This window comes from Mobula birostris, chromosome 6, assembly GCF_030028105.1.
Source record: "Mobula birostris isolate sMobBir1 chromosome 6, sMobBir1.hap1, whole genome shotgun sequence".
NCBI classification, from domain to species: domain Eukaryota; kingdom Metazoa; phylum Chordata; class Chondrichthyes; order Myliobatiformes; family Myliobatidae; genus Mobula; species Mobula birostris.
Genome location: NC_092375.1, coordinates 171,602,160 through 171,623,308, shown reverse-complemented (window position 1 = coordinate 171,623,308; position 21,149 = coordinate 171,602,160). Strand labels below are relative to the sequence as shown.

At 39.1% G+C, this 21,149-nt stretch overlaps 1 protein-coding gene across 3 annotated transcripts in view; it reads right to left on the bottom strand.

Annotated features, from left to right (window-relative positions):
- ubr3 (ubiquitin protein ligase E3 component n-recognin 3) overlaps positions 1–21,149 on the bottom strand; it is a 224,485-nt gene that overhangs the window by 3,486 nt on the left and 199,850 nt on the right. For all 3 annotated transcript variants that reach the window (XM_072261898.1, XM_072261897.1, XM_072261899.1), the window contains 6 exons: positions 17,164–17,285; positions 10,547–10,654; positions 7,051–7,176; positions 3,206–3,388; positions 1,806–2,015; positions 512–651 (listed from right to left, as the gene is read on the bottom strand). In XM_072261898.1, coding sequence (XP_072117999.1) covers positions 512–651; positions 1,806–2,015; positions 3,206–3,388; positions 7,051–7,176; positions 10,547–10,654; positions 17,164–17,285 — 889 coding nt within the window. The remainder of the gene's footprint in view (positions 1–511; positions 652–1,805; positions 2,016–3,205; positions 3,389–7,050; positions 7,177–10,546; positions 10,655–17,163; positions 17,286–21,149) is intronic.

The window sequence follows — 21,149 nt, the reverse complement described above, 5'->3', positions numbered from 1 at the left end:
TTTGATGTCTACTGACTTCAGTTCTACCATAGTCTTTGATGCCACATTTGGTCAAATGTCGCCTTATTGTCGGGGCAATGACTTTCACCTCATCTCTGGAATGAAGCTCTTTGGCCCATATTTGGACCAAGGCTGCAATGTAGACTTGAAATGAGTAGCACTGTTGAAACCCAAACTGGACAGCAGTAAATTAGCTATTGTTGAGAACACCGCCAATGACAGTTGCCATCAACTTTACTAATGACTGAGTAGACTGATTGACTGGATGGGATTTCAGTACTGCATTCTGTGAATAAGACTTACATCTCTCATCCTTGAGCAGTTTGGCCATAAATGGCAAGCCACAATTTAGATGCCACTCTTTGAAATGAAATTATAAAACTATTATGATTTGAACACACATTCTAAATTAAGCCAGACCTCTACTTTACTCACCCAGTAGGGTTAATATAATCTGCATCTAGTATAGAAATACTATTTCTAAATCAAGAAATGCTGCTGAAATGTTTACCTCAAATCTCTGTCCTCTTCACCGTGCGTATCAAGGTAGACAGATCCCCACACACAAAATCTGTGCCCACGAATGACGATAATTACAGAGGCATTAATCAGAAGGAATATTCCTGTTCCTGCTCCACAGTTCTGGGAGTGCTATTGTAAAATTATAACAGAATTAGAATCATAAACTACTCTTGAAAAGATATAACTACATTTAACAATAATTAATAAAATGGAGCTAATGATCACTCTGAATATGGATAGAAAGCTGATTGTTTCTGCTAAACCTGATGTAATTTATACCAATTAGTTTACTGTCCATACCAAAATGAAAATTAGATCAAATATATATGCAACCACTGTTATAGAGGTTAATCAACTGATCAAGTGCAGAAAACATTATTACAATTTAGGAAATCATTCTCTTTATCTATTTTTTCCGGTTAACTGCATGAGTACCTTTAGATAAAGGTGTGAGAATGCTTAAAAACAGCACAATAATTATCTGTGAGGTAAAGTAGCCCCTTTAAAAACATAACCACAGATTTTAAAAAAAAATCTAAATTTTCTACAAGCTACTGCAAATACAAGAATTTTATATAGTACAATAAGAACTGTTAAATGTGAAGAAGTATAAAATCCCATGGCAGCAGAATTATTTTGTATATTGATGGTTCATCAACAGTACAAGGTGGGAAGACCCAGAATTTCAAATAACAATTTACTTGCCAAATCACTGCATTTCTGGGCAGCAAATAAAACATGTATTTGTACAGGGCCTTTAACATGGAAAAAGGCCATGAGTGAGAACAGAACAAAACAAATAAAAAATTAGGACCACTTCAATTATCTTTCAGAACTAACACAAAGGTACTTTATTTGGTGCAGAGATACATTCCAACCAGCGGAGGTTCTGGAATACCAAAATTGACTGGAAGATAGAATTGTAGCACAACTGTTTCCATGATAAAGGTGCACTTAAGAATTTCCATGAAAAACTATTATCCATATAATATAGGGGAAAAAAAACTTAATTATAATTAAACAAAATTGCCAAGCTAAAGAAAATATTAGAGGGTTTTACCAGAAGTATGACCAAGTAGCAGTTTGGGTTAATAGGGGCCAGGGAATTTAAAACTAACTTTAATGATTATGTAACTGAAACATTCGCCTGTCTGGGATCCATGCCTCCTTCCCTCTGATCATTCCAAGGATGACTATACTGTGACTTAACTTTCTCTGTGCAAGACCTTAAAATCATGACCGGGTAAATCACAAATAGTGCATTGCCTTTTCTATTTACTCACCAGTACGCATTCGCAATAGCTTTGCTGTTTACAGCATTGACCTTTGAGGCATACAAAGGTACCACACACTAGACAAAGTGCTGGATCCTTTGGAACTTTTGAACAGTGAACGCAGGCTTTACGATGATAGTATTGAAAGATGGTATTGTAATTGTCAGGTAGCTGAAGAAGACGTGGTAATGACCACTGTGGATCCTGAACAAGTAGATTCTGAAAGGACAGAGAAGTCAATTTAGTCTTGAACTAGCCATCACAGTAATATCAATGGAGGAGAATGAATAGTAAACATTTCATACTGAGGAAGTCTTGGCCTGAAATGTTGACTGTTAATTCCCCTCCATTGATGCTGCCCAACTTGTTGAGTTCCTCCAGTATTGTGTGTGTGCGCGCGCATGTGTGTGTGTGTGTGTGTGTGTGTGTTACTCAAACCATCCAATTCCTAAATGGACATCAAACCCTTGAACACTACCTCAACTTTGTTAACATAAATTTCTGCTTTTTGCATGATTTTTAATCTATTCAAGATATGTCTACTGTAATTGATTTACTTATTTATTATTACTATTCTTTTATATTATGTATTGCATTGAACTGCTGCTAAGTTAACCAATTTCACGACACATGCCAGTGATAATAAACCTGATTCTGATCTTGTATTCATGAAAATACGTCAAGATGAAACAATACTCTTTTCTAGGCTTGCTTGAGGAAATTTTATTAAATTATTCTACAAGATATATAGCACAAAACAGTTCACTCAGCCCAACCAGACTAAGCAGCATTTCTGCTCCACTTTGTTAAATTTGTTAAAATTAGTCTGTACAATATTCTAGTGCAGCTCTTTATAATAATAAGCAAGTTTTGTCTGCGGCAAGTAACTAATGTTTCAGGTTCATCATTGAAGTGCAATAGTATTTATTTTTTCCTGTCTTAGAATTACAAGCTGAAAATAGGTCATGCAACATGTTGATTGGAAGGATACAATGTTTTTTGTTACTGGTCTTCTTGCAGAACCCTCTTCTAAACTCAGGAAGGCATGGTTCCATTTTTACCAGACTGTGCATAAACTTACTCAGCCTGCCCCATTCTTCTTCCTCTGGGTTATATTTGACCAAAGGTTTTTAGAAGTGACAATCTGTAATTATTTTAACCAACTGCCCTCTTTCTCTCAGGGTTGAATTTAGTAATTCATAATCATTGTTGGTTTTCCTTATAGAAATAAGCTTTTACATAACAACATAAGACTTCAACAACATTGCTTCTTAATATCTTTATGCAGAAATTACTGATTATATTTGCAACTTGGAGTCAAGTAAATTGCGAAATTTCAAAAATCTGAAAGCAAACATTTATTAAATATATTACAAATTATACATGGAATGCACCATAAATTACTTTACCATTACATGTCCTGAGTGACTCTCTGCAGAAGTTGTTACTTCTAAGCACCACTGAGAAATAATATCTGGAGCTGCTACTGGCCATTCGAGGCAGGAAGAACTATTGACCTCATCAGTCAGATGAAGAGAAGATGGCAGTAACCCAAGATATCTGGCAAGCATCCCAAATTCTTCTTCTGTTTGCTTATAAATGAGAAATAAAAATGTCACTTTTACACAGACCATCTGTTGTAATAAACTGAGGCAATAAACGATGAAACACATTAATCTGACAACAGTCATTTCATGCAAACATCATGACAGTTTCATGGCAGCATGACTTTATGATGTTGATGCATCACTAACGGAAAATGAGTTGATAATTAGGACAATTGACATTCTAATCATTCATGAAATAAGACAATTTGCTTTATACATTGCATAATTATGCCAAAACTTAAGAGAAACATTTAAACTATCAAATATTAATTAATTTACTTATCAGGTTTTAATATCACTGAAGATGTATTGTTACCACAAAAATATTATAAGATCAAACAAGAATAAAAACTATTGAAGAATTAAAAAATCTAAAAAATTTACTCTCTGATGACTACTTTAATGTATGATACTGTGATTTAGAACATGAGAATCACTGAAGACAGTACTCCTTGATTATCAACATAAACATTCAAGCTGTAGTATATTAGTATATGCTCAGTTACTACTTATACTAATCCACTAAGGAAAACTAAACTGAATAAAATGTGGCAGAGTCTATGATGTGAAACATTGTTTTTTCCCTCTTTTTACAAATGCAGCCTTATCTACCAAGAGTTTCCAGCATTTTACATATTTATATAAGTCAAGCTTGTAAAAATATCCTTCTTGTCATATATTTATTTCCAAGCACTTTCTTGTGGTTATCACTTAATCCTGAGCAGTCACACTTTTGTTTTATAGTAGTTGGACAAAGATATCATCTGAATATACTGCATTCAGGTATCATATTTACACTCCATGATCTTTATTCTTATTCAACACAAGATCTATAATTACAATAATGATAAATGTTAACTATTTGTAATATTCTAATTAACAGTAGATTCTACATATTTAAATAATATAAGAAAATATTATCAACCTATTTGTTGTGTTATGCCTTCTGATCTGAGGCAAAACAAACCAGATTACTATGAATTTTTAAGTTTACCTATTTATTGGGCTCTAAGGAGACAGCTGTGAAATTAGCAAATGGATCGTTCTCCAAGCTGGCTACGTAATACCACAGATCAATGCAATCACTGAGAAGCAAGATCAACCATTTTTCAAACATCTTAACTCCCAACCTTATCTTTTCCCTTCGTTAATCTACCCCTCCCCCACACCCCAAGAATTTGATCCACTCATTCAAGCCACTTCTTCCTTCTAGATCCAGTCCCTATAGTTCAGGAAAAAAACCAAAGTGCTGGAAACATTTCCCAGGTCAGGCAGTTAACATGAGTCCTGCTGAAGGGTCTTGGCCCGAAATGTCAACTGTATTCTTTTTCATACACGCTCCCTGGCCTGCTGAGTTCCTCCTACATTTTGTGTGTGAACCATGGAGAGAAACAGGAGGGAACGTCGACTCAGACCATGAGAGACCTGCGTCGGGCATTTTCATGCCTTACAAGGCACAGATTGGAAGTCTGGGTGGGGCGCCACTCCTCGCACAGACACTAGAGCAATGTGTGGTTAAGTGCCTTGCTCAAGGACACAAGCACGCTGCCACAGCTGAGGCTCAGCATAATCAACATGTTCCCGATACAACTCCACTTCTCTCTACCAATATTCTCCAAAGCACCTCAGGGAATGTTTTTATATTCCTGTGCAAAACTCTGTTTCTCTTGTTCCGGACTCTGGTACCACTATCTCACTTCTCCCATGCAATTGGATAGTAAAACTTAATTCTGCAAAATTTATTTCTAACTGCAGGTTTATTTCTTCGTTCTTTCCCCACCTCACCAACAATGAAGGTTAGTGAAAGATAAACATTTAAATTGAAAAATTATCCTTAAAATTTGGATGATCACCGGTACATATAAATTCAACCATTTGGTTAAAGACTTCCCACCTTTCTGTGCTGTTGTGCTGATTCTGCTGAAATATTTTCGCTTCTTTGAGTCAGTAGACTGGTCTATGTTCAAAGACTCAGCAAAGGTACAAAGGTTCATTTTATGGTCAAAGTATGCAGGTATAATACAACTTTGATATTTATCAACTCCAGATAGCCATTAAATACAGATAGACCACGGATGTTAATGAAAGAAAAGATATCAACTCCCTACCCCCACCCCTTGGCATGAAAAGGAAACAAAACTCGCAAACCCCAAAATCCCCCTTTTGCCCGCAGCACAAAACAGCTACAAAAACAATCAATGATCCTTTACACATAATAATCTCCAACCCCCTCACTCGCAGAAAAGGACCGCAACAGTAGCACCAAGTTCCCAACCTTACACACAAAAAATTAACAGATCACCCACCAACCAATTGACCACAAACTGAAAAACCGAAGGAAACCAATACAAAGTACAGTCCAATAATCACATAACTCTGAGAATGGGAAACGCCTTTTCGTTGCATACAATGAGAGCAGCTGCACGAACTCAGTCCTTCCATACAGAGTGACCACCGACCCGGGTTCTAACACCGCCGATTCAGGGCTGAACACAGTCCATCCGGAGCTGAATGGCACCCACCCAGGATTAAACACACCGATCCAGGTCCGAACGCTGACACGGGACTGAACACACCATCTTGTGCTGAGCCTTTGCTGACCACTTCCACATTCACCTCCATGCTTTAGTCTTCCTCGCTGCTTTGAGATGGAGTCATTCATGACCCTACACCTCGTCTCTAGTCTTTTCCGTGACTCAGCTTGTGTTCTCGGACCTTTTCGAACCACCCTCCCCCCCCCCCAACCGTCTCTGATCTCCATGAGGCAGCTCTCCAGACACAGCACAGTGCTAGATCCTTCTATCGAGATTCAAACTGTCACAGGCTCCAACAGTTTCCTTAACACAAACAAGGCAAAAACAACAAGCAGAGGGCGTAGAAAAAGTGAAAGAATTGGAAAGTTTTGTTATCTGGAAAATGTCGTCTGTGGAATCATTGTTCACCGGCGCCATCTTGACCAGAAGCAGCCAGCCAAAGTAAGTATGTTATCACTATTGCAGACTGTATCAGCTAGTGAAGTTTAAGAGACTACTAGACAGATATATGGAGGAATTTAAGGTGGGGGGGGTATATGGGAGGCAGGGTTTGAGGGTCGGCACAACATTGTGGGCTGAAGGGCCTGTACTGTGCTGTACTATTCTATGTTCTATTACTAATATCCTTCATAAATATGAGTAAAAGTCATAACATTATGTCTCCGTTCAAATGTGTAATGTGCAATTATAGTCATTTATAATAAATATTATGTACAACAGGATAGTCAATATAACATAGAAATACAGTTGCCTCGGCATGAATTAAGCAGTCTGATGGCCTGGGGGAAGAAACTGTCCCGGAGCCTGTTGGTCCTGGTTTTTCTGCTGCGGTTACACTATTACTATTGCAGACTGTATCAGCAACTGTGGTAGGTTTTTGATTAGTAAGGGGATTAAAAGTTACAAGGAGAAGGCAGGAGAATGGGATTAAGAGGGAAAACAAATCAGCCATGATCAAACGGCAAGCAGACTGGGTGGCCTAATTGTGCTCCTATGGCTTCTAGTCTTAAAAATATTATTTTTCCCCAGGACCTTTTCAAATATGCAAGTTTTCTTTTTTAAAGTGAAGGGTGAGACGCGTAACATGGCAAGGAGATGAAGTGGTTGGCATACCTGACAACTGGGAAGATCATCACTGAACAGATGGTGTTGAAGAAGGCTTGCGTTCCTGAAGAAAGGTAGACAGAACCGCTGGATACTGTATTCTAGGGACTGGGGTGAACAAATAGCGGTGGTAAACTGAGGAGTTAAAAGGCAAAATGAAAAAATTACTAAAATGGCAGATATTTTTGGTACCAATGACATGCAAAATGTAATTGTTGCTTTCTATTTCTGTTTTTATGTTTAAGCTTTACAGCAGCAATCACACACACACAAAAAGTACGAAACTATAAATTGAACGTGTCATTTCATAAACAACAGAAAATCTGCAGATGCTGGAAATCCGAGCAACACACACAAAATACTGGAGAAACTCAGCAGGCTAGGCGGCATCTATGGAAAAAAGTACAGTTGACATTTTGGACCGTCCTGCTGAAGGGTTTCAGCCCAAAACTTCAACTGTACTCTTTTCCTTAGATGCTGCCTGGCCTGCTGAGTTCCTCCAGCATTTTGTGGAGGTAATTTCATAGTTTAAAAAGTGACCATGTTCTTCAGTTTAAACTTGTAGAATGAGATATTATTAATCATCACGAGCAATAAAAAGATATGAATTTACTGAAAATAAACTGCTATAACTGGTTTGTTACTGGAAATTGCCTCTAGGCTCAACTATTCAGTGCTCTGCTGGCCAACCTCCCAACTACCACAAGGCAAAACTTTCATTCACACAAATCTCTGTCGTCCTTAACCAAAAGGCAACTGTTAGTCCATTGTCAAAGACCATGAGGTATAGACAATAAGATAATGGAGCAGAATTAGGCCATTTGGCCCATTGAGTCTGCTCCACCATTTCAGCATGGCTGATCCATTTTCCCTCTCAGCCCCAATCTGCTGCTTTCTTCTCCCTGTATCCCTTCATGCCCTGAATAATGAAGAATCTATCTTCTTCAAGTGTTGGCGCGTGGCCAAGTGGTTAAGGTGTTCGTCTAGTGATCTGAAGGTCGCTAGTTTGAGCCTTGGCTGAGGCAGTATGTGTGTCCTTGAGCAAGACACTTAACCACACATTGCTCTGCAATAACACTGGTGCCAAGCTGTATGGGTCCTAATGCCCCTCCCTTGGACAACTTCAGTGGCGTGGAGAGGGGAGACTTGAAGCATGGGCAACTGCTGGTCTTCCATACAACCTTGCCCAGGCCTGCGCCCTGGAAACCTTCCAAGGCGCAAATCCATGGTCTCATGAGACTAACGGATGCCTATATAGAACTTCTTCAATGACTTGGCCTTCACAGCCATCTGTGGCAACGAATTCCACAGAATCACCACTCTCTGTCTAAAGAAATTTCTCCTCGTCTCCATTCTAAAAGGATGCCCCTCTATTCTGAGGCTGTCCCCTCTGGTCTTAAGACTCCCTCATCTTAGGAAACATCCTCTCCACATCCACTATAACAAAGCCTTACAACATTCGATAGTTCTCAATGAGGTCACCCCTTCATTCTTCTGAATTCCAGTGAGTACCCAGAGCCATCAAATGCTCTTCATATGACAAGCCTTTCAAACCTGGAGTCATTTTCATGAACCTCCTTTGAACTCTCTCTAACGCCAGTACATCCTTTCTTAAATAAGGGACCCAAAACTACTCACAATACTCCAAGTGAGGCCTCCCAGTGTCTTATAAAGCCTCAACATTATATCCTTACTTCTGTATTCTAGTCCTCTTGAAACGAATGCTAACATCGCATTTGCCTTCCTCAACAACTCATACTGCAAATTAACCTCTAGAGAATCCTGCAAAGGACTCCCAAGTCCCTTTGCACCTCACATTTTTAGAAAACAGTCTAACCTTTTAGTTCATGACCATACACTTCCTGACACTGTATTCCATCTGCCATTCTCTGAATCTAAGTCCTTCAATAGCCTCTCTACTTCAAAACTACCTGCCCCTCCACTTATCTTTGTATTCCTACACTTTGCCTCCTGCCAATCAGCCACTGCTTTATCCATGCTAGAATCTTTCCTGTAATACCATGGGCTCTTAACTTGTTAAACAGCCCCATATGTGGCAACTTGTCAAAGGCCTTCTGAAAATCCAAATACACAACATCCACCCATTCTCCTTTGTCTATCCTACTTTTATTTCTTCAAAGAATTCCAACAGATTTGTCAGGCAAGATTTTCCCTTGAGGAAACCATGCTGACTGTGGCCTATTTTATCAAGTGCTTTCAGGTACCCTGAAACCACATCCTTAACAATCGACTGACTCCAATATCTTCCCAACTGCTGAGGTCAGACTAACTGGCCTATGATTTCTTTTCTTCCGCTTCTCTCCTTTCTTAAAGAATTGGAGTCTCATTTACAATGTTCTATTCCTCTGGAACCATGCCAGAATTATTTGATTTTGAAAGATCATTACTAAATCTATTCAGCCATCTCTTTTAGAACCCTAGGGTATAGTCCAGGTGACTTAACTTTAGACCTTTCAGTTTCCCAAGAACCTCCTCCCTAAAGCCTCACTGATTTTAAAGACATTCATCCACGTTTAAATATTTTCATGATCTTACCTGTCCCTGTTAGCTCCCCAAACCTACAACTTTAAGTTCCTCAGATAATAGCCCCACTTTCCTCTCATCTTTCTGTCAAATCTTCGCCTACATTAATAGCAAGGTTTGGAATTCACTGCCTAATTCACCCTATCTTTCCAACTCATTTTGCTCCTTCAATACAATCTATTAAATATGTATTACAATGTATTCCTGAAGTTATCAAGACTGATCAACGCCTCCAGCCATTAACATACCCCACCACCAGGACACATACATCATCTAGTATCACTTTATGTACATACGATCAGTCTATATACATAAAACAGTTATTTATACGTTTGTGTTTTATAGGATTGCTTTTATATTTATACTTACAGTTTTCACTTAATTTTGTTCTTTATGCTTATTGTGTTTTTTAATGTTGTATCAGATCTGGGATAACAAATATTTCATTCTTCTTTACATTTGTGTACTGAAGAATGACAATAAACAATCTAGAATCTTGCATGTATTAAAACAAAAACTCTTTTACAGGTTATCAGTCATCTAAACTACAGTAGTTCAATGTCAAGTATTGCCCCTAAGCATCATGGGGCATTTTACTGCATTTAAGCAATGATTTGTTGTTATAAAAACTATCACCTTTAAAACATCTAGCTATATTGTGAATGGATAGATTTTCAATGAAACACAAGAGAAGAAATATTATTGTTTTTAGGTAAAATGAGTTCCTCATCTTTAACAAAATGTGCACCAGGTAATTTAATATCATAGGCTAAAACGTATTCCTTGCTGTTTCAATGTTTCTCAGTCTTCGTATGAGTAAATTGATATATTTAGTATTAGCAAGAAAATAAAGTCAACAGTTTCAAAGGAAAAACAGATGAAGGGTCCTGATTAGAATTTATCTTGTGAAGATATAAAAATGCAGTGAGTTTAGTTTATACGGTTACCAGTATGTACATACCATTGATGATTGATCGGTATTACTTGCACAGTAAAGCTTTCCTTTCGACAGTTCAGTGATTATGTGGCTGAGTAATACTTCATTGTTTTTTTCTGAATTACCCATGGTCTGTGAAAGTTTTAAAATAAATATTTAGTTATTCCACTTGGAAAACCAAACCAACACAATATTGTGATATACAGAAGTCATTTTTTTCATTATGTTCAAGACGCAAAAATAGATCTCAAATATGAATACATAATTGTTGACAGTGTAACTAAAATTTCAGAATTTCAGATATGACAGGATGTTGACCAGAGAGGAAACTAATTAGATCAATGGACACAATAATCACTGTAATTAGTATAAAAGGGAGAAAAGTTTTAACAAATGGAAATTCAGATATAAAATTATAAACTTACTAGGTTTATAATAAATGCTGTTCTATAACTAACAGTGATTGTACATATTAAAAAAAACAGGAAATATTTGAAATGTGCTTGATAACACATGCATTAGTGGAGATGTCTGATGCAAAAAGAATAGGCTTGAATAACAGAAGAAAAAAAAGGGCAGTATCAGTTCACCATGTACTTCTTATGTTGCAATCCTAAATTCACATATTAAACATAACCAATTATTGCAGGGACATTTTCCAAAGAATCTTCAAAACTCTTGCTAACTCTACTGTTTACCCCAGGAAACCTCCTCCCTCAATTTGCCATTCATTGTAACTGGAGATGGAATTCAAAGCAATGCAAAGGTACCATAGATGGAGCCCATTTAGCTTATTAGCTCCTTGCTTACAGAACACATGGTGGCCATCATGAAAACGTCAGGCAGATACCATGACACAGAATGGTAACGATAGTGAAGGCGTTCTTGTTACCCATTCCAATGGATCAGACTTTGAAATCATTTTTAAAGGTTAGGTTAGCAACAAACAGATGTTTATATAAGTTTGTAACTCAGGACACAAATGTACAAGAGCTCGCTTTGATGTTTCACACTAGTCACAGGGAATTCTGATAGATGCCATTTTGGCCATGGCCTTTGTTCAAATACAGAGTGGCAAAACTCCTGAGGCACTATGCCGGGGATATGGCAGTTTGGCATCAATTCCATGAGACACACCCTCAGGAATGATAACATGCCTGCTCCCTCACCAGCCACTCTAACAGTTATCCTTATGTTCAGCAGTCTGCAATTTCCTCAACACTCACAGCTAATCAAATTAATTCTCAACTGCTGCCTGAGATGCCCCATAGGAACTCAGAAATCCATCTCAGCTACAAACACTGAAAAAAATACCTGTCAAAACACAATACAAAAAGAAGCATGCAAGAGAAGCACCATGAAGGGCAATAATGGTTTGTGTCAACAATGGTAATTATTAATTATTTACTATTAACTAAGATACATTTTAGTTAATCAACTTCTTTTTCAGGGGTGTGTGCTTAGCCCACTACTCTACTCTCTCTATACCCACGACTATGTGGCTAGGCATAGCTCAAATACCATCTATAAATTTGCTGATGATACAACCATTGTTAGTAGAATCTCAGATGGAGACGAGGGCGTACAGGATCGAGATATGCCAACTAGTGATGTGTTGTCACAGCAACAACCTTGCACTTAACGTCAGTAAGACAAAATAACTCTCCTACTGCCTTTTATTGGCTTTCCTCTATCATGTCCTGTCTAGAGAAAATAAGAAGTCGGACATTGGATACATCCTTTAAATTTGAAGAAATCTGGCGACCTTTTATTCAATATTTTCATATGATCTGATTTTTGTACTGATTCTCTTCCAGCTATTTTTTCAGAACCTTGGATTTGATCAGAGTCTCTCTTCTCCTGCTTTTTCTCTCAGGATGGACTGCCCAGTCCTTTTCTTCTGTTTAGAATAGTGTTTTTTTTTCTTTTTTTATATATAAAAATTTCTAACAGTCCTTCTTTTCTTCATAAATTGATAAGAGGAGAATGAATTACTTTTTTTTATATTATACATTCTATACCAAATTTATAATTAGTAGATCAACACAATGTGTGATTCTGATATTGTTTATTTTACCTTCTGTATGTACTGTTACTGACATATATACCGGAGATATTCTTCTCTTGTTTGTATACACACTTTTTTTTTAATCAATAAAAAGATTGAAAAAAGAAAAAGAAAGACGAAAGAGCTGATTGTGTACTTCAGGAAGGTTAAGACGAAGGAACATACACCAATCCCCCTAGAGGGATCAGAAGTGGAGAGAGTGAGCCGTTTCAAGTTACTGGGTGTCAAGACCTCTGAGGACCTAACCTGGTCCCAACATATTGATGCAGTTATAAAGAAGGCAAGACAGCAACTATACTTCATTAGGAGTTTGAAGAGATTTGGTATGTCAACAAATACATTCAAAAACTTCTACAGATATACCATGGAGAATATTCTGACAGGCTGCATCACTGTCTGGTACAGGGGCGGGGAGCTACTGCACAGGACTGAAAGAAGCTGCAAAGGGTTGTAAATCTAGTCAGCTCCATCTTGGGTACTAGCCTACAAAGTACCCAGGACATCTTCAAGGAGCAGTGTCTCAGAAAGGCAGCGTCCATTATCAAGGACCTCCAGCACCCATGGCAAGCCCTTTTCTCACTGTTACCATCAGGTAGGAGGTACAGAAGCCTGAAGGCACACATTCAGCAATTCAGGAACAACTTCTTCCCCTGTGTCATCTGATTCCTAAATGGACATTGAACCTCTGAATACTACCTCACTTTTTAAAATATATATTATTTCTGTTTTTTGCATGATTTTTAATCTATTTAATATATGTATACTGAAATTGATTTACTTAGTTATTCTTATTATTTTTTCTTCATCTTCTATATTATGTATTGTATTGAACTGCGGCTGCCGCTGCTAAGTTAACAAATTTCATGACACATGCCGATGATAATAAACCTGATTCTGATTCATATTGCAATTTACTGAAATAGCTTTTGTAATGAAGTAAGAATATAATTATAATCAATCCTAAACTGAACAAAGATTAAGTGGTTGCTGCTTAGGAGGAAAGCAACTGACACCTTGAGACTAAAAATCCATTGGTGTGCAAGCTAGTCTGCAAGAACTATGGTAAATACTGCTCCTCATCCTAACTGGTTCTATTATCTGTTCAACCACAGCCAGAGACTTTACTGTATTATTATGGTTTCATACACTCCTCACCTTAGGAACAGGCTAGTTCATTAATATCTCCATCTTGGACCGGTGGCATTGACCTCCCACGTCATGAAGACCCTGGAGAGACCCGTTCTGGAGCTGCTCCGGTCTATGGTCAGGCCACACTTAGATCCCCTCCAGTTCGCCTACCAGCCCCGACTAGGGGTTGCGAATGCCATCGTCTTCCTGCTGAACCATGTCTACGCCCACCTGGACAAGCCAGCAAGCACTGTGAGGGTCATGTTTTTTGACTTCTCCAGTGCGTTGAACACCATCCACCCTGCTCTGCTGGGGGAGAAGCTGACAGCGATGCAGGTGGATGCTTTCCTGGTGTCATGGATTCTTGATTACCTGACTGGCAGACCACAGTACGTGTGCTTGCAACACTGTGTGTCCGACAGAGTGATCAGCAGCACTGGGGCTCCACAGGGGACTGTCTTATCTCCCTTTCTCTTCACCATTTACACCTTGGACTTCAACTACTGCACAGAGTCTTGTCATCTTCAGAAGTTTTCTGATGACTCTGCCATAGTTGGATGCATCAGCAAGGGAGATAAGGCTGAATACAGGGCTACGGTAGGAAATTTTGTCACATGGTGTGAGCAGAATTATCTGCAGCTTAATGTGAAAAAGACTAAGGAGCTGGTGGTAGACCTGAGGAGAGCTAAGGTACCGGTGACCCCTGTTTCCATCCAGGGGGTCAGTGTGGACATCGTGGAGGATTACAAATAACTGAGGATACGAATTGACAATAAACTGGACTGGTCAAAGAACACTGAGGCTGTCTACAAGAAGGGTCAGAGCCGTCTCTATTTCCTGAGGAGAATGAGGTCCTTTAACACCTGCCGGACGATGCTGAGGATGTTCTACAAGTCTGTGGTGGCCAGTGCTATCATGTTTGCTGTTGTGTGCTGGGGCAGCAGGCTGAGGGTAGCAGACACCAACAGAATGAACAAACTCATTCATAAGGCCAGTGATGTTGTGGGGATGGAACTGGACTCTCTGACGGTGGTGTCTGAAAAGAGGATGCTGTCCAAGTTGCATGCCATCTTGGACAATGTCTCCCATCCACTACAATGTACTGGTTGGGCACAGGAGTACATTCAACCAGAGACTCATTCCACCGAGATGCAACACAGAGCGTCACAGGAAGTCATTCCTGCCTGTGGCCATCAAACTTTACAGCTCCCCCCTTGGAGGGTCAGACACCCTGAGCCAATAGGCTAGTCCTGGACTTATTTCCTGGCATAATTTACATATTATTATTTAACTATTTATGGTTTTATTACTATTTATTATTTATGGTGCAACTGTAACATAAAACAATTTCCCCCGGGATCAATAAAGTATGACTATGACTATCTGATCATGGACTAGTTGCTGCTGAAATCCTCATCCAATTTCCTTATTAACCCCAGATATTTTTGAATGCTCTCTTCATCACCTTTGAACATCCAGAAATTTGAGCTCATTCAAACTTTTGCTGTCTGCATCCTAGTTCACATTGTCACTTTTACCTCTTACAGTCTCTTTTAACCTACACTTTGTTTAAAAATTATTTTTTCAGACTTTGGATGTGTTATCAGTATGGACACCATTTATTGCTCATTCCTAATTGCCCTTGAGCTGGCAGAGATTAGCTGTCTTTTTGAACCACTGCATTTGTGCTAAAGGTTCTCCAACAGTGCAGCTGCACTGGGAGCTCCAAGATTTAGACCCAGTGACAATGGAGTACTGATAGTATATTTCCAAGTCAGACAGTGTGTAAGACTTGCACTGAAGAGAAGACCTGCAGGTGTAGCGTTGCCATGGACCTGCTCACCTCATCCTTACTGATGACAGAGACCATAAGTTTGGGAATAGTTTGGGTGGGTAAATGCAGCACATTTTGTAGATAGTGCACACTTCAAATACAGTATACCAGAAGTGGAGGGTATTGATTGATAGAGTACCAATAGATTGTTTTGCCCTAATGACGTCAAGCTTTTTTCAGAACCTTTGGCACTGAATTCATCCAGGCAAGTGGAGAGTTTACCATCACACTCACTCTCAATTTATGCATTGTAGGTGGTTAAAGGTGTCTTGGGGTGTCACAGCATGGAAAGTCTCTGATTTGCTCTCCCTTATCCCCTCCCTTCCAAATTAAATGTTCTCACTTCCTAAATATAATTTTCCTTGAACACAAATCAAACTGCTGCAGTGACAGGCATTCACTTGACCATACCATCTCACTTGGTTTCTCCAAGGTCTGATGGCACTAACAAATATTACTTTTGAACACTTGAAAACTTCAACATCTGCATTCCATCAACACTTTACCTCGTATACTACAAAGCTTTCCAGTTGCTTACAACTACTGTGCATAATCTAATTTTATACTACTGAGCTTTTAAACTTAATTTTTCCTTGATAACATACAGGTGCTGATTTTCTTGAAATACTCTTTTAGCTGTTCTTTGGGGCCATGAATAATTTGTGTCCACTCCACTTCTGTGACTTTAGAGGTGGTTGGTGAGATCTGAATTTGGAATAGATTCTACCACTTATGGGGTAGGATGTGCTGACATGCTGGTAGGTGATTAGTATGGAGGGGGTGCATTGCTTTTGCCATTTTAGTTAAGCCTCTACTTGCTCCTGATGAAGATATTCTAGATTGTCAATGCTTGCATTCAATTTTCTCAACATATAAAGAAAACACAGGATTAAATAGCATCAAAAAAATTTGAAAAAACTGCAACTTTCCCCGATTCATTCCTGCAATACACTGTAGCAAATTGACTCAAGTTCTGCAACTAAACTTAGCGCAAGAACAAGAGCAATTTCCAAAGCATAAATGTCATAGCCTTTTAGGAAGTCCCTGCTCCACCACTAGACACAGGGAGTTTAGCAATAGAATGAAACATTAAAATAGCTATGGATCTTGGCCAATAAGTCTGAGATTTTTGTACTGTTTCTTACTCCAGACTACTGCCAAAATCCAGCAAATCTATTCTTTTAATTCTGTTAACTGCATCTTGGTATGAAAAGCCAAGAACATAAGGCTATTTGTAACTGTTATCACTTGTCACTCAATTTTTCATTTTGGTCAGGTTATTCTCTTTGACGGGTTCATTACCTACAGTGTTCTCATTGAATTAAAAGAGACAACTGAAACACTCTAATCCTGTCAATATACAGTATAAGGATTTATTCAATACACAGTTGGCTTGCCAATATGTAAAAGGTATAAATAAGGATTATGAAAAAATCACAAAAAGTGATTTCCTGGTGTAGCAGGTTCCAAGTTTATGCACTTTGCATCTGAGGAAAGTCATACTTTGCACAATCTTTGTGTTTTCTCAAATAAGGTTTTTTTTAAAAAACATGGAGAGATTCATGTACAAATTAAACTAGTGTGCAAGAACTTTATATTAATAGAACTGACCTGCAGTTTTCCAGAATTCTTCCATGCTTCTCTTTCTTCTTCATTAAATTGAAATGAGAGCGTTGCAATAGCTTGCACATATAATAAATTGTATAAAACTTTCACAATACAGGTAAAATGTTCTGCAAAATAATAAAAAATTTGGGTAAAACTTCTGAACACTGGGCAATGTATATAACTGATCCTCGTCAAAAGTTCATATTTAAATAGTACATAAGGAGAACAATTTCACCAAAGGTCAGATCTCAGGATCTTACATTACCAGTTATACAGCTGTACCACACAGTGATATTCATAAATGTAAATACACATTTAGAGTGTAGGACAAAACACAATGGTTCTGAGTGACTTAGAATGGTGAAGTTTATCAGTTAAAAAAAAAGACATTGGTGAATTCTTCTGCAGCAGATGACATGAAGTGGAGTGAAAATGTTAGAGAAATTATAGAGGTTGAAGTAGACACTTTTGGTACCAGAGTAAATTGAGGTTCAAATCTCAATTTGGAATCAAATATGACAGAATGGCTGCAAATGGTTTACCTCATTTTTAGATATTTGCCAAAGGAGGATAGTGTCAGAGCTAGAGAAAGGAATTTGTGTTAATAAGCAAACATGATAGATTTTCTCTTCTTGGAGAGAGACACACAAACAGATCATTTTGATCAGTACAGAGATCCAGGAGTGTTGCCTTTGATGAGGTTATGCATGCATGTTTCAACTAGTGTCACATTTTTCAATGGTCTTGTTAAGGGACTGCACATCGGTTATAGCAGAGGCTTGTGCAGAAATAGCAATAAATTTTCTAAAGGGTTTAACTTGCTCATCTTGATTTGTTACTACACAACATCTTAATAAATGCCCATGACAACAACCGGAACAATTTTCCCTTTCTCAGATTCTTTCTCAACAAAGGCAGTCATCAGTGATGAAACTCACCTTATCCTTCAGTGTGACAGCACACTTTTGGCTACCTCAGTAAGAGTATTTAAAGGTCAAGAACTCAAACCTAATATAATGCAACAGCAACAGTCACCTTCCTTTATGCTTCTGAGATGTGGACTGCCAGCAGCAGGCAAACCTGGCAGTACAGTGAAGCGTATTCCTGTTAGAGTGCAGGGCAAGGCTGGTGGTAGTAGGAACTGTGAATAATGAGGGATATTGAGACTGTAGTCGGATTTAGACAGCTGGAATTAAACGAACCCCTGAAGATATACAGGAAATACTGTGTACTTAAGAAGGAAATCAAAAGGGCAAAATTGAAGCATGAGGTAACTTTGGCAAAGAAGATTAAAGAGAAACCAAAGAGATTTTTTGAAGTATATTAAAGATGAAAAGAGTGTGAAGAGGCACGCTGGCCATCAGTCAGGGCATTGAGCATAGAAGCTGGGTGGTTATGTTGCACTTGTATAGGATGTTGATGAGACTACATTTGGAATATCATGTTCAGTTTTAGTCACCATGCTACAGCAAAGATGCTACAAAGAATGCAGAGGAGATTTATGAGTATGCTGCCAGAACTCTATGGACTGAGTCATGGAGAGAGGTTGATGCTGGGTAGGAGAATCAGGGATAACCTCATAAAGGTTAGATGGGGTGAACATACACAGTCCTTTTGGAGTGGAGGAACCAGGAAATGGAGCACACTGATTCAAGATGAGGGGGAGAAAGATTTAATAGGAACCTCAGGGGCACCTTTTTCACCCAGAGGGTGATTTATACATGGAGTAAGCCACCAGAGAAAGTAGCCGAGGCTCTTGGACAGGGACAGGAACAGGAATAGGAAGGGTTTAGAGGGATATGAGTCAAATATAGGCCAATGCAACAAACTTAGGTGGGCATCCAAGTTGGCATGGACCAGTGAATCGAAGGGCTGTATGATTCGAAGATTCTAACAAAAAGCACTGGAGAGAACTGTCAAATATGTCTCTGTAAAATCTTCTAAGTTAAATGGCAAGATAAACAAACTAACATCAGAATCATTTTCTAGGTTAAGATCCCAGAATTCAATTATACTCACCAACAAACAGGTTCAAGCTTAATACCAAACTCTTAAAATAGGAATTTTATTTTGAAGCCTGTCTTGGCAAGAGGATAGTAGGGTAAATAATTCAAAAATGTTCTTAATGCCTCCTTGAAAAAGTATAGCATATTTTACCAACTAATGAGAAAGTCTTGCTCATGAGTGGTTAAAACAACATTCAGAAAATGAGATAAAGTTATTCTGATGTGCATAAACATTTTGACCAACCATTTTAATTCCAATCCCCACTCCTATTCCAACATATTGGTTCATGGCTTCCTCTACTGCCCACAATGAAGCCAGTATCAGGTTTGAGGAGCAACACCTCATATTCCATCTAGGCAACCTCCAACCTGCTGACATGAGCATTGATTTCTCTAACTTCCGGAAATTTTTCCCACTTCCCACTCTGAATCCCCTTTTACCTCTTCTCTTCTCCTTACCTATCACCTCCCCCAATGCTCCTCCTCTTTCCCTTTCTCCATGGTTCACTCTTCCCTCCTATCAGATTCCTTCATTTTCAGCCCCTTACCTTTCACAGCTATCACCTCCCAGCTTCTCGCTTCATTCCTCTCTTTCCCCACCCACCTGGCTTCACCTATCACCTTCCAGCTTTAACTTCTACACCCCCTCCCCACACCACCTTCTTATTCTGGCTTCTTCCCCTTTCTTTCCAGTGCTGATAAAGGGACTCAGCCTGAAACATTGACATAGATGCTGCCTGCCCTGCTGAGTACCTCCAGCATTTTGTGTGTTACTTATGATACCGTATATTAGGACAATCCGATAAATTGCACAAAATCCAAATTCTGGTGTTTGCAGAATAGTTGGTTAAGGTGCTTGCAGAAGTTAGCATGAATTTGAAAGGAACTATTCCATAAATGGAAAAGGAGTTGACTTATGAGCTCACTGACTGTAAGAACAAACAACGTCTGGAAGGTAAGCAAAGAAATATATAAAAGGTGATTTTTCGAGTGCAGAACTTTAACTAGCAGCACTGGTAATGATGTAATACAGCGACAACTCGCGGATACCTCCTCTTATTTACCCCTCGATCATGACCCCACTAAGGAGCACCAGGCCATTGTCTCCCACACCATCACCGACTTTATCCGCTCAGGGGATCTCCCATCCACTGCTACCAACCTTATAGTTCCCACACCCCGCACTTCCCGTTTCTACCTCCTACCCAAGATCCACAAACCTGCCTGTCCTAGCCGACCTATCGTCTCAGCTTGCTCCTGCCCCACCGAACTCGTTTCTGCATACCTCGACACGGTTTTATCACCCCTTGTTCAATCCCTTCCTACCTATGTTCGTGACACTTCTCACGCTCTTAAACTTTTCGATGATTTTAAGTTCCCTGGCCCCCACCGCTTTATTTTCACCATGGATGTCCAGTCCTTATATACTTCCATCCCCCATCAGGATGGTCTCAAAGCTCTACGCTTCTTTTTGGATTCCAGACCTAATCAGTTCCCCTCTACCACCACTCTGCTCCGTCTAGCGGAATTAGTCCTTACTCTTAATAATTTCTCCTTTGGCTCCTCCCACTTCCTCCAAACTAAAGGTGTAGCTATGGGCACCCATATGGGTCCTAGCTATGCCTGCCTTTTCGTTGAGTTTGTGGAACAATCTATGTTCCGTGCCTATTCTGGTATCTGTCCCCCACTTTTCCTTCGCTACATCGACGACTGCATTGGCGCTGCTTCCTGCACGCATGCAGAACTCGTTGACTTTATTAACTTTGCCTCCAACTTTCACCCTGCCCTCAAGTTTACCTGGTCCATTTCCGACACCTCCCTCCCCTTTCTAGATCTTTCTGTCTCTGTCTCTGGAGACAGCTTATCCACTGATGTCTACTATAAGCCTACTGACTCTCACAGCTATCTGGACTATTCCTCTTCTCACCCTGTCTCTTGCAAAAACGCCATCCCCTTCTCGCAATTCCTCCGTCTCCGCCGCAT